At 56.5% G+C, this 14850-nt stretch overlaps 1 protein-coding gene and 1 long non-coding RNA gene across 2 annotated transcripts in view; one reads left to right on the top strand and one right to left on the bottom strand.

Moving 5' to 3' along the window:
* TMEM132D (transmembrane protein 132D) overlaps positions 1 to 7409 on the top strand; it is a 571909-nt gene extending 564500 nt beyond the window's left edge. The window contains exons 8-9 of the mRNA XM_082699872.1: positions 543 to 734; positions 4713 to 7409. Coding sequence (XP_082555998.1) covers positions 543 to 734; positions 4713 to 5894 — 1374 coding nt within the window. The 3' untranslated portion in view covers positions 5895 to 7409. The remainder of the gene's footprint in view (positions 1 to 542; positions 735 to 4712) is intronic.
* Positions 7410 to 8168: 759 nt separating this feature from the next.
* LOC309848434 lies at positions 8169 to 13044 on the bottom strand. The gene is made up of 3 exons (XR_014303043.1): positions 12962 to 13044; positions 8392 to 8536; positions 8169 to 8251 (listed from the first exon to the last, which is right to left on the bottom strand). It is a non-coding gene; the product is annotated as an uncharacterized lncRNA (long non-coding RNA).
* Between the last annotated feature and the right edge of the window lie 1806 nt (positions 13045 to 14850).

Raw genomic sequence — 14850 nt, 5'->3', positions numbered from 1 at the left:
CCAAACGCTCGGTGTTTCCCCGGGTGTGGCATGTGAGCTGTCGTGACGCGACTCCGGTGACACGCAGACCGACAGCCTCCGGTCAGCCGTGCACGTATGTAAGACAGAAACACGTAAATACGTCACTAGCCCATCAGAACCATTTCCCCTTGCTGCTGTGAAGTTTCTTACACCAATTATTTAAGGGAAATAATTTTACATGAAGTATGCACGTGCACAAGTCATGGAGAACGCTCACGCAGCTCTGGACTCATGAGCGAGCCCTCGGGGAAGGACAACGTAAATTCGTCCCCTGAAGAACTGCGGGTGCCTGCCGGGTCGTGGGGTGTCACGTCCCCCCACATCCACTGCCTTGCTGCGACTTTAAAATTACATCGCACCTTCACAAGAGAGATACATCTTTGGGAAGAAGACGTCAGTGGAAAGACCCGTTCCTGTTCCCTCTGCCTCATTTGTCTGTCTCTGTGAGCATCACTTGTGCCGCAGGGGGAAATGCCGGGGCCGCTGAAAGCTTTTCCTTCCGTGTCGGTTCTGCCTTTCAGATCCTGTCGCCTCTGTCGGACGCCATCTTGGCAGAAAAGACCATCACCGTGCTGGATGAGAAGGTGACCATCACCGACCTCGGGGTCCAGCTGGTGACAGGGCTGTCACTCTCCCTGCAGCTCAGCCCAGGGAGCAACAGAGCCATCTTTGCCACCGCGGCGGCACAGGAGCTTCTGCAAAGGCCCAGACAGGTAGGGAGGCAGGGCTGGGCTCAAGTAGGCCACGCATCACATGAGGTCAGGCACCAGCTAAGTCACCCACGAGATGGGTCACGCATCACATGAGGTCAGGCACCAGCTAAGTCACCCACCAGATGGGTCACGCATCACATGAGGTCAGGCACCAGCTAAGTCACCCACCAGATGGGTCACGCATCACATGAGGTCAGGCACCAGCTAAGTCACCCACCAGATGGGTCATGCATCACATGAGGTCAGGCACCAGCTAAGTCACCCACGAGATGGGTCACGCATCACATGAGGTCACCCAGCAGGTGGGTCAGATATCCGGCTGGCGGGGGAGGGTCAGACATCTGGAAGAGTCCCAAGTGGGGCCAGGTCACAGGTTAGGTGGGGCGATTCACTGAGTGGGTCCCACATCACGCAAGGTCCCGCAGTGGGGTGAGGCCACGCGTTAGATCGGTTATTTGTCTGGTGGAGTCACTCACTGGGGGTCCCACAGAACGGTGGGACCTAAGTCAGGGGCATCTCAGCCTGGAAAGGGGTTTGGGAGGCAGGCAGCTCTGTGGCTTATGCTTCCGAGCTGCCTTAGAGCCGCAAGAAGGAAAAAGGTTTCCCAGTATCAAGGATCACGGGCCCCAGGAGACGAGGGGCTGGACAAGGGCTCCACCCCCATTAGCCCCAGTGCCAGGAGCGCTCGGGCCGTCGCTGGGGCTGTCTCGCGCTCTTCCGCTGCCCCCACGGCCCCGGCAGGGGGAGGACGAGCCTCCGGGGAGGTGCCCACAGCCTGCTCCGAGTCCCTGCAAGGGAAATGGGGCAGCAGGTCTGGGGCGATGGGGGATGGGAGGGGCCGCTCTCGCCGGGCTTGCGGTTTAGCTCAGGGCAGAGGCAAGGACCCCGTGGGGACGTCGGTCTGCGTCTCCTTTCTCTGTACCTGACGCTGACCCTGTGCCCTGTGCGTTTGTGTGTCAACGTGATGGTTTCCCAAATTGCTGGAAATAGGACGTTCGCAAACACTGTGTGCGCTCCTTCCTCGTTAGAGGCGAGTTCAGCCTTATCGGTTAGCGGGAACGTGGAGGCGGTGGTGAACCTCGCTGAGCAAGGACGCAGAGGTCTGCAGCCGCTGGTTCTCTCTGGGGCTCGCGAAGTGGGACGTCCTCCCGCGGGGCTGCTGGCGCCTCCAGCCCAGGTCGGGGGGTTCCTGTCAGCTTCCCTTCAGGGCGGAAGCCTTCCTGGCAGGTGTCCCCTCGGCACTTCCAGCCCTGGCACCGCCGAGGCTGTAACCACGCTCTGAGGAGAGCCGGACTTGTCCCAGGGCACCCAGAGCCCTCGCATCTTCCCAGCCTGTCCCTGTCCCTCAGCACTCCACGTCCTGTGTTAGCGAATTCCTCTGCCCCTTCGCGGCGGTCTTTGCGGGCAGGGGCTTCGAGGATAAAACCCTTGAACGTGGATGATTCTAGTCACAGATACGAACTCTTGCCAGAGACAAACCTCCTTGTTCTCAGGGCCGGGTGCCAGGCAAGATACAAGGCACAGATAACAAAGGGGAAGCAAGCCAGGGCTGCTTTCTGTCTTCGCGGGATGATAGAATCAGGGGACCGCGGGCCGGGGCTCGAGGAGGCAGCGAGACGGAGTTAGAGGAAGGCCAGGGAGCGGATGCACTCGTGACATGCAGAGCCGACCGTGCTCGCCCGGGGCTGGCTCCGTACTTGAGTCGCATGGCCCTTGTCGCCACGTGCACTTGGCTCTGACATTTCAGTCTCGGGAAACCCAATGGCGTTTGAGTCTCCTGCTCCGGTTTCCTGGCAGATTGGATGAAGCAGGAGAGTCGGTGTCCCGTCCTGGGGCTCTGGGGCTGTTCCTCAGCCTCATTCTGCAATTAGCAGCTGGTCCAGCCAACGCCTGACCCCAACCCTAACCCTAGGCGTATCTCGTGGCGGGGCTGAAGCCAGAAGTCACAGTCCTACTTCCAGACGCCAAGCAGCACCGGGTAGAAGTGGCTTCGGTCATACTTAGAGGTGCTTTGGTTGCCAGAAAGAGAAATGTACTCGAGCAAGCTTGAGAGGTGCGGGCTCTGCTCCCAGGACCAGGGGCTCCAGCAGACCCCAGCCGCGGCACCTCGGAAGACGCAGGGTGTCGACGGCCTCCCCACGCTCACACTGCCTGCCCTGCGCCTGCCTTCCACTGTAGTCCTTTTTCCTGTCCTGCAGTGATGCTGGAGCGGACATTCGTTCATCCCTCATCACTGCGGGGCCCCGAGGTGGCTCCGCCCCCCAGTCATCGTCCTGCAGCTCAGGCTCTGAGCCCATCTGTCTGATTTCACATTTGAGAGGGACAGAGAGAGACAGAGAGAGACTCGCACTGGCTCAGCACCACAGAGATGAACGGCTTTGCAGGTTCCCTCGTGGCCCCTTGTCCCCAGTCCAGTCCGCCGTGGCGCCATGGCTGGGTGTGCGGGGGCCACATGCCTCTCCAGGCTAGTTATCCTGGGGTTGGGGTGGAGTAGTTCCTCGGGATCTTGGGGAGGAAGGGCCAGTTCGAGGTCAAGCACAGCGACCTCTTCCCTGAAATTCAAGGCTCGCGTTCAATCAGGGAGTATCTCCTTTATTACGGTCTGCCTGGTCCAGCTGGTGCCAAAGGGAGTGATCTAAGCCACAAAACCAGAAGGCGAGAGATTGAGACATGGGCCACCTTGGTCTCCCTGTCTCCCCCGTGTGACCGAGGGGAGTTGGCCGGCAGACACAGTCCACGTAGGGTGTGTGTCTCCCTGGCGGGTTTAGCTCCCTGTCTCCCAGTCAACACGGCGTCTGGAAACTCTTGCAAACCTGCGCCCGTAGACCCAGATGCAGCGGGACCAACACCACCCAACCTGCGGCACCTCTGGGTGTCCCTGTCCGGATCAGGGGCCCTCACCTCCGTTGTGAGGGATGAGTGGAGACTCGGGATTAAAGCAGCATAGAAATAATGTCGTATTTTCCCTTGAAATGTGTGTCGGTCGTAAATGATCCCACCAGCCAGTCCTGCCCTTAGACATGTAATTTATGGTGGCATAGACGTGGATCTTGTGCCCCTTAAAAACCCCGGCTTTCTTCTTGATCCATTCATCTGTTGATGGACATCTAGGTTCTTTCCATAGTTCGGCTATTGTGGACATTGCTGCTATAAACATTCGGGTGCACGTGCCCCTTCGGATCACTATGTTTATGGAATACTATGCAGCCATCAAAAGAAATGAAATCTTGCCATTTACGATGACGTGGATGGAATTAGAGGGTATCGTGCTTAGCGAAACAAGTCAATCGGAGACAGACAACTATCATATGATCTTCCTGATATGAGGAAGTAGAGATGCAACATAGGGAGTTAAGGGGGTAGAAGAATCAATGAAACAAGATGGGATCGGGAGGGAGACAAACCAGAAGTGACTCTTAATCTCACAAAACAAACTGAGGGTTGCTGGGGGGAGGGGAGGAGGGAGGACGGGGTGGGGTTATGGACATTGGGGAGGGTATGTGCTATGGTGAGTGCTGTGAAGTGTGTCAACCTGGTGATTCACAGACCCGTACCCCTGGGGATAAAAATACATTATATGTTTATTAAAAATAAATATATAAATAAAAATTTTTTTAAAAGAGAGAAAAAAAAAAAAGAAACAGACCGGAGCCTCCATTAACAAAAACAAACAAACAAACAACAACAAAAAACCTGTCTTTCTTTCAATTCCTTGGGGAAGAGAAGCAGATCTTCTTTGGGGCGTTTAGCCCGGGCTCCCCTCATTCTCCCGTCAAGGCCATGGTTGTGGTCTGGTTTCCCACCTCCAAATAGCAGTGAATGTCTTCCATGACCCTCATGCATCTGATCTCATTTCTGCCTGCTTAAAAGGCATTCCTTTGTTCTTGTGTTATTTCTGCCGCTGAATGTCTGCCGTGCAAAGCCATGGTCTTCCGTGAGCTGTGGGGCCCGTGCTTACTGACTTATTTTATTCAACAGGAAGCGGCCATCAGTTGCTGGGTCCAGTTCAGCGATGGTTCCATCACCCCCTTAGACATCTACGACAGCAAAGACTTCTCCTTGATGACCACCTCCCTGGATGAGAAGGTGGTCTCCATCCACCAAGACCCCAAATTCAAGTGGCCCATCATCGCTGCTGAAACCGAAGGGCAGGGGGCCCTGGTGAAGGTCGAAATGGTCATCAGTGAATCGTGCCAGAAATCCAAACGTAAGAGCGTGCTGGCCGTGGGAACAGCCAACGTCAAAGTTAAGTTTGGCCAAAACGATGCGAACCCCAACAGCAGTGACAGCGGACACTCTGGGGCTGGAGTTCACCTAGAAAATAACGTCAGTGACAGAAGACCCAAAAAACCCTTGCAAGAGTGGGGGAGTAAGGGAGGAAGGTACCACAGCAGTTCCTCCATGGGCCTCATGGAAGGGAGGGGGTCCACCACGGAGAGGTCGACCTTTCAGAGGAAGAGCAGCCAAGGAAGCCTTTTAGATGATGGCAGCCATCTGCAGACCATCCCCGTGGAGCTCAGCAGCTTCCCGACCCAGGGCGACCCGCCCAGAAGCAGCGGGGAGTCAGACGAGAACGGCCTCGCGCAGGCCTCCAAAGGGTTGACCGACTTGGAGATCGGCATGTACGCTCTGCTGGGGGTCTTCTGCCTGGCCATTCTGGTCTTCCTCGTCAACTGCGTGGCCTTTGCGCTGAAGTACAGGCACAAACAGGTTCCGTTCGAGGAGCAGGAAGGTCTGAGTCACTCGCACGACTGGGTCGGCCTGAGCCACCGCTCCGAACTGCTGGAGAACCACATCAACTTTGCGTCCTGCCAAGACGAGCAGATCACTGCCATCGACAGGGCCGTGGATTTCGAAGAGAGTAAGTATCTGCTCAGCACAGACTCCCAGAAGAGCAGCAACGGGCAGCTGCTCAAGTGCCCGGGCCCCGGCGTCACAGACGAGAGGGATCAGAGGGGCGAGCCCCCGGCGTCCCCTACCTCAAAGAGGAAAAGAGTGAAATTTACCACCTTCACCACCATCCCCTCGGACAATGGCTGCCCCACCGTGAACTCCATAGCGGCCGGCGGTGAGGACACGCGCTGGGTCTGCCAGGATCCGGACCCCGGGGAGAGCAGACCGCCGCACGGCTATGTGGAAGGGTTACGTGAGCACGTGTAAGCCAGACGCTCACGGACGCGGGCTCTCACTCACTCTCAGCCTTTAAATTTGGGGATGTGTGGCCAGGGCACCCCTGGGAAAGGAGTGACGTGACAGGACAAGATAAGATCGCCCCCATCGGCAGAGCCCCGGCAAAGGTCGCCGGCTTGGCTGGGTGGCCCCGCGTCGGGATCGCGGCACCCATTCCGGCACCCAGCGTCTCGGCTGGTGCTGAGACGGATCGTGCCTGGCGAGATTTGTAAAACTTGGAAGAAAAATGAGTTCTGCGCCACCGAGCGTCTGAGAGGTCCCAGGAAAGAACGGCCCTCCCCCCGCCCCCCGTCCATCACCCTTTTTTCTCTTGAACCAAAGCCCTTGGGTATGGTGAAACCCAAGGGAGTCCAGAACTCACTCCTGCAGAGCCCAGAGGACGCCTGAGACTCGGGTGGGGTGCGAGTGGACGGACGGTGGGGACAGCGAGTTCCTCGAGCCGGGGTGCGCGTCCCTCCGTGAGAGGGACCGCGTGCTGCCGCAGGGACCGAAGGGCCGCACGTGGGCAAATGGGCCTCAGATATCTTTGTCACGAGATGCCGAGAACAAAGGAGCAAGCCCTCTGGGGCACTCGGGGCTTCCCTTTACTGGTACACTAGGGATACAGGGCACAGAATGTCAGCCCGTTCAAGGAACCAGGCTTTTCCGGGAAAGGTCACCATCTTCAAATGTGCACTGCTCTGCCCCAGCAGCTGTCGAAGAGCCGTCGCTCCTGTGCGGGCACGGGGGCCTGTCCGGCATCCCCCGTGGCTGGTGCATCAGGTCCAAGTGACACTCTGCTGTGGCCCCGCCAGGCAAACGTCACTCGTGTCCTTTCCTTGGAGAGGCAGGGGTTTGAGGATTCACGGTTCTCATGGTGAATTCAACACCCGGGGACACTCATCGCCCTGGCCCCTCAGGAAAGGTGGGGCAGCCGTTTTGTGATGGCCCCGCAGATGGCCACACCGAGTGCCCCATCCACAGTGGCAGAAATAGATGTGGACGAAGATGGAGTGTGTGGCCTGGGAGAGCCGGGGTCCCACTGTGCCACAGGGGGGCTGGGCAGGAGGCTTGGACTGATGGAGGGACCGAGGTGCCCATGCTTGCAGCGGAGAGGGAGGCCCTAGTCTGTCTGGAGAGCTTTTACGTCATTGCTTAAAATCAGAATGACTCTGAATGTCTCCCCAGCCCCTCTGGACAGATGGGAAGCCAGTAAGGAGGCAGATGAGGGAGAGATGAAGAGATGAGCGTATTCTTGCCCCAGCTCGAGCTCCTGCCCAGGCCGGGCAGGGCGGCGGGACCCCTGGCAGGAAGGCCCCCGGAGAAGCAGGGGGGCGGGGCGGGGCGGTGGGGGGTGAGGACGGCTCTGCCCTCTGCCATTTCCTGTCTCCGCTCCGCAGTGCTCTTCTCCGCGTCTCTCTTCCACTGTGTGGCCCTTCTCTCTGTGTCTCCCTGACCCCGTTTCTCTCCTCCCTCTGTGTCTCTCCGTTCTCTGCTCGTCTCCTCCTCCTCTCCCCCGCCCCCTCCTCAATGCCTATAATTGAATTCTCCCGAGATCGTGGGCGCCCCTCCCCCAGCTCACTCCACCTTCACCCCCCCCAGCCCCCAGCCGAGGTGCTCCCATTCGCTCTAAGCCTGGGAATCCAGCCGCCATCGGCCGCCTGCTCCTGTCTCCAAGTCGACTCACCCTGTCTGGTGGGGCGATGAAACTGTCACCCTTTCTCAATGACGGTCCTTTGCTTTCAGTAGCCCTCCTGATAGTTCTTTCCGTCTGTACCCGCGTGATGTCCCGTTTAACGCGGCAGCCGCTGCCTCTCTCCGATCCGTCTCCCTGCAGAATGTATTGTAGATCGTAAGAATGTAATATATGTTTATACACTTACCGACTGTAAATATAAAGTTTGCATTCAGCGGCTTTATGGCTGTCCTTTGTCTTTCTATACACTGACCCCCTCTGCGGGGCCGGCGTCAATTGCAGATGGGCCTCCAAACGCTGTAGCTTTTGGTAAATGAAAATGCAGATTTAAGGATCCCGGCACAATCCAATTACACTCTTACGCGGTGTAATGTCGCTCTCTGCACCGAGACGATGTTGACACACGATGACAAAGTGTATTGTGTACTAAGCATCTCTCCTTCAGGACCTGAAAGGATTTTCAAATAAATCACATGTGCAATTCTCTGCTAAAAGCCTGCTGACTGATGGCGGTAAGTGAGAACCAAGGCAGGCGAGCGTATATCCCGGCTCCCTCCGGGCTGCAGCGAGGAAAATTGCTCTGTCCTTTCCTTGGATCCCACACGTCCGTTCAGATGTCAGCTTCCAGAGGTGTGCCCACGGTGGCTCTGGGCTGCACGAAAAAGATTGACTTTTAGATTCCTCTAATAGTCAAATGCAGTCTGGAGACTTCTGCAGGGGGGAGGGAAAAAAGTGCATGAAATGCTTGTATCTATGCAACAGTATCAAGTGATGTATCGGTTACTTATTTACCTGGTGTTTACGAAGCAGCTACTGTGCACTTGGAACCGCTGCCGGCACTGGAGATGGAGAGTAACTATGCCAGCCTGCTCGCAGGGATGTCACGTCTACGCGGGTGGGGGGCATAACATCCAAATAACTTTCAGATCATCGTAAGCTGTAGGAAGGATGATAAAGCAGGTTACAGAAGAGACAAAGACTGAGTCAACATTGAACACTTGGGCCATTTTACCTAAAAAAAAATAAATAAATCTGGATTTCTATCTTTTTTTGAAAAGAGACAATTTGGTAAAATGGGGCTTGCAACCCAACTTGGCCCTCCCTTGGAACAGTGGCTTTGCTGTTGACACCTCCAGGCAGGACGCCCAGATTATCTCCCTGACTCCGAGTTGTGGTCCGTGTCACCACTTTCCCTAGAATAGGGTATCAGCACTCCCTGGTCATGTCTCTGCCCCAAAGTGAAAAAAGCAAATCCAGCCAGAGAGAAGCTGTGTGTCCCCAAGACAATGAGGGCAAAGTCTATTGCCCTATGAAAGAGAGAACAGCCCTGTGTGTCTCCCAGGAAAACACAGAATGTCGTCGTTTAACAAATAAGACTGGACATGGCCGATGATGTGGTCTGTGTGCCCAGGATTCAGGAAAGAAGGAGGGATCTGAAAATCTTGAAACGCTTTTCCGTGGGCTGCGTTTGGAAAGCTACCTGCTCTCCTTCCCCCCATCCACCTGCCCCCTTGTTTCCGCCCCCACGGGGCCCCCAGAGCCGCTGAGGGTCCCACCTGCAGCCTAAGGCAGCAGGAGCCAGGGTCCTCCGTGCCCCGGATGTGGCCGGCCAACCATCGGTCGTCAGGCACCTTAGGCTGCTGGGGCCGCCTTCACAATCCCCCAGACTAAGGCTGGGACAACAGACATTTCCTGTCTGAGCCTGGAAGTCCAAGACCCCCGGTCAGCAGGTCCGTTCCTTCCCAGGCTCCAGGCCTCTCTCCAGCTCCTGGTGATTTGCGGGCCATCTTTGGCTCTCCCTGACTTGTAGGTCCTTTACTCCCACTCTGCCCCCGTGTTCACATGACCTTTCCACACTCTGTGTGTGTGTCTGTGTCCAAATCCTCCCCTTGATCAGGAGTGGGGGCCCAGCCTCCTCCGTAGGACCTCATCACAACACATTGTATCTGCAAAGACCCATTTCCAAATAAGGTCCCATTCACTACTGAGAGTTAAGACTTCAGCCCGTGAATTGGGGGGGGGGGGGCGCCTTTCGACCCATAATGCCGACCTCTGGCCGGAGGTCTGGGGAGCGGACTGCAACACAGGCCCGCCCAGCCCAGGGCAGGGGCCCACCGGGCTTGCATGCATGTATTTCCCAGAGGGAAACCCGTGCCCCCGCACGTCCGGGGTGTCCTCGCACAGCCACACTGGTCAGGGCTTTCGTAGACATCCTCGTGGAAGCCTGGGCAGCTTGCGTCATAAGCTGGAGCCAAATCAAACCTGTCGTCTGCAAATTGTCATGACCCAGGCCTTGCTCACAGATGTCCACCTCCAGGCCTGGAGCTGGGGAAGGGGTGAGCCCCCACCTAACCCACAGGGGCTCCGAGTGGACAGTTTCCAACAAGAAGAGCAGGAGACTTTTGCCATAGCAATAGATCTGGTCCTGTCACGCAGTTGACTCCCCTGGTCTTCCCTGGCCCTTTCCAGCACCCCCATCCTGGAACCGTAACCACAGGACTCCAGGAAATTGAGGCCCAGGCTGAGGAAGGGAGAGCAAGGCTCCTTTGCAGATAAACCATGTGAGTGCGCGGGAGAGACCCACCACTCTCTTGGGGTGTCTGGGTGGCTCAGTGGGTTAAAGCCTCTGCCTTCGGCTTAGGTCATGATCCTGGGGTCCTGGGATCGAGCCCCGCATCGGGCTCTCTGCTCAGCAGGGAGCCTGCTTCCTCCTCTCTCTCTCTGCCTGCCTCTCTGCCTACTTGTGATCTCTGTCTGTCAAATAGATAAATAAATAAATAAATAAATAAAATATTCAAAAAAAAAAAAAAAAAAAGACCCACCACTCTCTGGCTGGGTCCCCCTGCGGGTCCCTGGAGCCACACAGTCCCAGGGTCCCTGCCTCTTTCTGGGTGGGCCAGACTCTGGATTTCTCACGGCTGCTTCTCTCTGATGCTCAATCAAGTTTGACCCACCAGTTACGCTAATAGGCTCACGGCGCCATGGTCCCTATTTGATTTATACCTTTATTTTTATTTATTTTTTTTTAAAGATTTTATTTATTTATTTGACAGAGAACACAAGTAGGCAGAGAGGCAGGCAGAGAGAGAGAGAGAGAGAGAGAGAGAGAGAGAGAGAAGCAGCCTCTGCATTGAGCAGAGAGCTGGATGCGGGGCTCAATCCCAGGACCCTGGGATCATGACCTGGGCCAAAGGCAGAGGCTTTAACCCGCTGAGCCACCCAGGCGCCCCATGGTTTATACCTTTAAAAGCTCGTGCCTCATTCGACTTTGTTCCCCTGCATCCGGAGCAATCCATGGCTCTTATGTGACTCTACTCAGTAGACAGTCGATGTTTGCTCAATGAAAATTAACAGGGTGACCTTTATAAAACATAAATCACGTCACTCTCGGCTTAAAACCCTCCAGTGACGCCCACACATCCTCCAAGGGGGTCCGGAGTCCAGACCGTGGCCTGCAGCCCGGAGTGGGGCGGCGCCGCCCTCAGCCACCGTCATCCCACGTCCACCTGCTGCCCCACTGCGTCCCCGACTCGCCAGTCTCCTTCCGTCGGTTCTTCCCCTAAAACAGGCTCATCCGCATCTCGGAGCCTCTGCCCTTGTTGGCTCTCCTCAGCAGTCGGTGCCCAGCTCCTATGACGTCCCTTCCCGAGGCCTGCCCTGATGACCGTAGGGCAGCCTCATGCTCCTCTCCCGTCCCCACCTGGCCCTCGCCCACTAAAATCCCCCCTTCTCCCCTTCATGGCTCTCAGAACATTCTGGAGCTGGGCTTTCTCAGTATTTTCCTTCTTGCCAGTTGTGTGTCTTCGCTCAGAGACTGTATTTCCCAAAGAGCAAGGACTTAGTCTGACCTGTTCTTGGCTGTATATCCTGTGACTGCAACCACGCCTAGCAAGAGTCAGTAGCCAATGAGCACTATTGGATGGACGGACGGACGGACGGATATGGCTGTGGGGGATGGGAGGACGGACGGACGGATGGACAGATGGACAGATGATTGGATGTCTGGTCGGATGAGTGAGCAGACAGATGAACAATGAATGCTTTACGGAGCAGGGTAATAAAGGCATCATCTAATAAATGAAGTTGGTCCCCCAGCAGGAACCAGGAAACGGAAGTGCTGCCAGGGGAGCTGTAAAATGGCAGCTAACGGCCGCACCATATGGATGGGACACCGGCATCTCCCTCTGGGCCAATAGGCAAGTCCAAATTTGGTCACTTTCCGGGAGGGAAAACGAAGCCAGATGCAATTCCTGCCCTCAAGAGACACACAGACGATGCCACCTCTCCTCGTCTCTCGCTGTAGAGACCTTGCCGGCTTGCTCTGGAGTCTGAGCGGCTGCGCGTGCGGCGCGGTATGAAGTCAGCGTCCCCCTTCAGCGCCCCGCTGGCCGTGCTGTGACAGCTGGGTCGCAGGGTCCGCTGACGCGCACACCCACCCCACGCGCAGGAAGGGGCTCCCTTCTTCCCTACCCCTCCCCAGTACCCGGGCATGTCTGGCACGTGGTAGGTGGGGCAGTCACAGCCCGCCTTGCAGCGCTCTTGGGGCCACGTGACCGGCACTGACAGGCCTGTGAAGGGTCATGACAGGTGTGGTCCCCACGGGGGCGGTGACGCGTGAACGGGAGTCCCCCATCCTCTCTTTTCTCCTGCCATGGTGACCCAGAAGGCACGTGCCGGCCCACAGCTCAAGTCAGAGCAGCCCTGTCCCTCGAGGGGCCACGGCAGAGCTCCCCACCCTCACGCCCCTCTTGACACAAGATAGACCCGTGTTCCGTTCCACCGCGGCTCTGACGGTGTCTTTATTACGGTGGCAGCAAGCTGGCTGATGGATGCGAGCTGGTAGTAGAGTGTATCCACTAGATACCTTGTCGAGCGGCTGGATTCCTGAGAGCAGACCTTCGTGCTAAGGTGGGAACACGGAGGGGGCAAGGAGGGGACAGGATTCCTCCTGGAGCAGGCTTGGTCCCCCATCAGGGGCCCCTGTGGCTTCGGAGCCCCTGTGGCCTCGGCCTGGAAGAGCTGAGCAAAGGCACCACGGAGAGCATGCCCAGAGGCCTGACCTCAACCCCAGCTGGAGGAGAACATGGGGGACCCCTCACCCATCTCTCATCACGGCTGTCAGCTAATTAGTCTGCTGAGAACGGTCTCTGCTTTGCTGTCTGACAGGGTCACCCTGGGGCCCTCTGCTGGCTGGTTGTCCAGCTACATGGCCAGCCCCTTCCCCACCTGCCCTCCGGAGCCGCCAGGCAGCCGCAGGCCAGGCAACAGGACTGGGCTCTCCTGCGGCTCCTGATGGAGGACCCCAACTCGGGTGGTTTGGTTGCTGCCGCTGCTGCTCTTTGAAGACACCCCCTTTGCACACCTGTAGCTCAGAAGCTGTCGCTGCCGGCTGCCACGTCCCCGGGACCCCAGCCAGGCCCACAGCTGGGTCTGTGCTCTCTGCTTCACTGTGCGGGGCTCAGCCACGGCAGGCAAGGCTGTCACACGAGAAGACCAGGCTGCCTCGTTGGGATGGCTGCGGTGATCCCTTAAGGACCTCCGTGGGACCTTCTCCTAGCAGCAAGTCTTACTGGTGTGGACACTGTTAGAACAAGAACGTCAGTAGCTTGTGATGAAGGCGACCGACTTAAACTGGGCCTGGAGGGGCCCAGGGGCTTGCTCGTTGGCTGAGAGCCTGGCACTCACTCCCTCCCAGCCCCGTGGGTCTACAGGGCAGCGGGGGTGACCGAAGGTCTCCAGCCAGCACCTCTCTGAACCTTGTGCCCATCGACCAAAACAGATCGTGCTTTCTCCGCCTTAGAAGGGGAAGGTGCTACCCCCAAGAAGAGAAGGGCACTGGGCACAGTGGGAATGTCACCCCTTCGCAGGATGTAGAGAAAGTCCTGGGAGATGAGAGCCTTGTTTCTCTTTTAACCCCTTCCTTTCCCCCACAATCAGGAAATTGTAAACACAAGGATATCGAGTCATTAGATGAAGCTAAAAATCCCACTGATACTTCAAAATGTCCCCTGCCCCCTAAGGACCCACCCATTTCTACCATGTGGGGTGACTGTGGGCTCTGTCTGTCCTGAGGGGGCGTGATGGTCATGTCCTCACACCTTCCATCCCTCCTGAGCTCCTGCGCCCCTGGTGGCCCCAGACGCCTCCGCATGAGGTGGCTCCTGCTGCCTGTGTAGATTGCTACGTTCCCAAGGGGCCTTTTCCCAGCCATGACTGTCACCTACACTTCATGGTGGGGAGGAGAGGTACCAGGCCTGGAGGGACCCCGGGGGCAGAGCTCAGTCACCGATAAGCAAGAAGACTTCCCAAATTACATCCCCCCCCCCACAGACAAATAAACAAAATCGAAATCCTCCCTGTTTTAAAAAGCCTCAAGGAATATGCAAAACTCAGTGTTCCCTTTACAGTATTTGAAAATAACTGTGGTTGAGAGACAGAGAGAGAGTAAGCCTGGGTTAAATAATGCGAACTGTGTGGAGATGCTTTTAGAAGCCCATATTTCCCAAGGCTGGGTGCTTCTCCAGGAGGAGGGACCACCGCCCAAGCTAACACGGGTTCATGATTCACTGCTGCGTAGCAATCTCCCCCAAACTTAGCAGCTTCCAACAACATATGTTTATTACTCACACATTCTGAGGGTCAGACATCTGGGAGTGGTTCCTGGGGGTTTGTGGCTTGGGGTCTCTTGGATCTATGGCTCTGGGGGGAGCTGGCCGCCATTCTGTGAGGTCACTCCAACAAATTTGAGCAGAGTTGAATGTCAAGGCCTTCAAACAAGCACTAACCTTCCAGACAAGTGGGCAAGCCCAAGGTTCATCATCTGGTTCCAGCCAAACTGTCCAACACCTACGGCCTCAACCAACATCTGATGGAAGACAGCTCTAGCATGTTTCATGATCCAGCCATGGAAGTCATGTGCCACCGTTTCTGGGATGCTTCTGATCGCACAGAGCGGTCTTATTTAGGATGGGAGAGAACCACACAAGGCCCTGACTACCTGGAGGTAAGAATCACCAGGGCCATCTTGGATGTTGAAAATCATGACCTTCTCAGGTCGGCTCTCTCCAACTCCCAACCAAAATGGCCTTCTCCATATTGATGAGCTTACATCTAGCTGCTCAGAAGACCACCCAGAAAGGAATTGTCTCTTTCCCAATAGCTCCAACAAAAATCCAGAAATAGAGTCATTGATCTGGCTTGGGTTAGGCGCCCATCCTTGAAGCAGTCAGCATATAACCAGGGGATAATGGG

This window comes from Mustela nivalis (genome assembly GCF_964662115.1).
Source record: "Mustela nivalis genome assembly, chromosome: 14".
In the NCBI taxonomy this organism is placed as follows: Eukaryota; Metazoa; Chordata; class Mammalia; order Carnivora; family Mustelidae; genus Mustela; species Mustela nivalis.
This window is presented reverse-complemented; position numbering and strand designations above follow the sequence as displayed.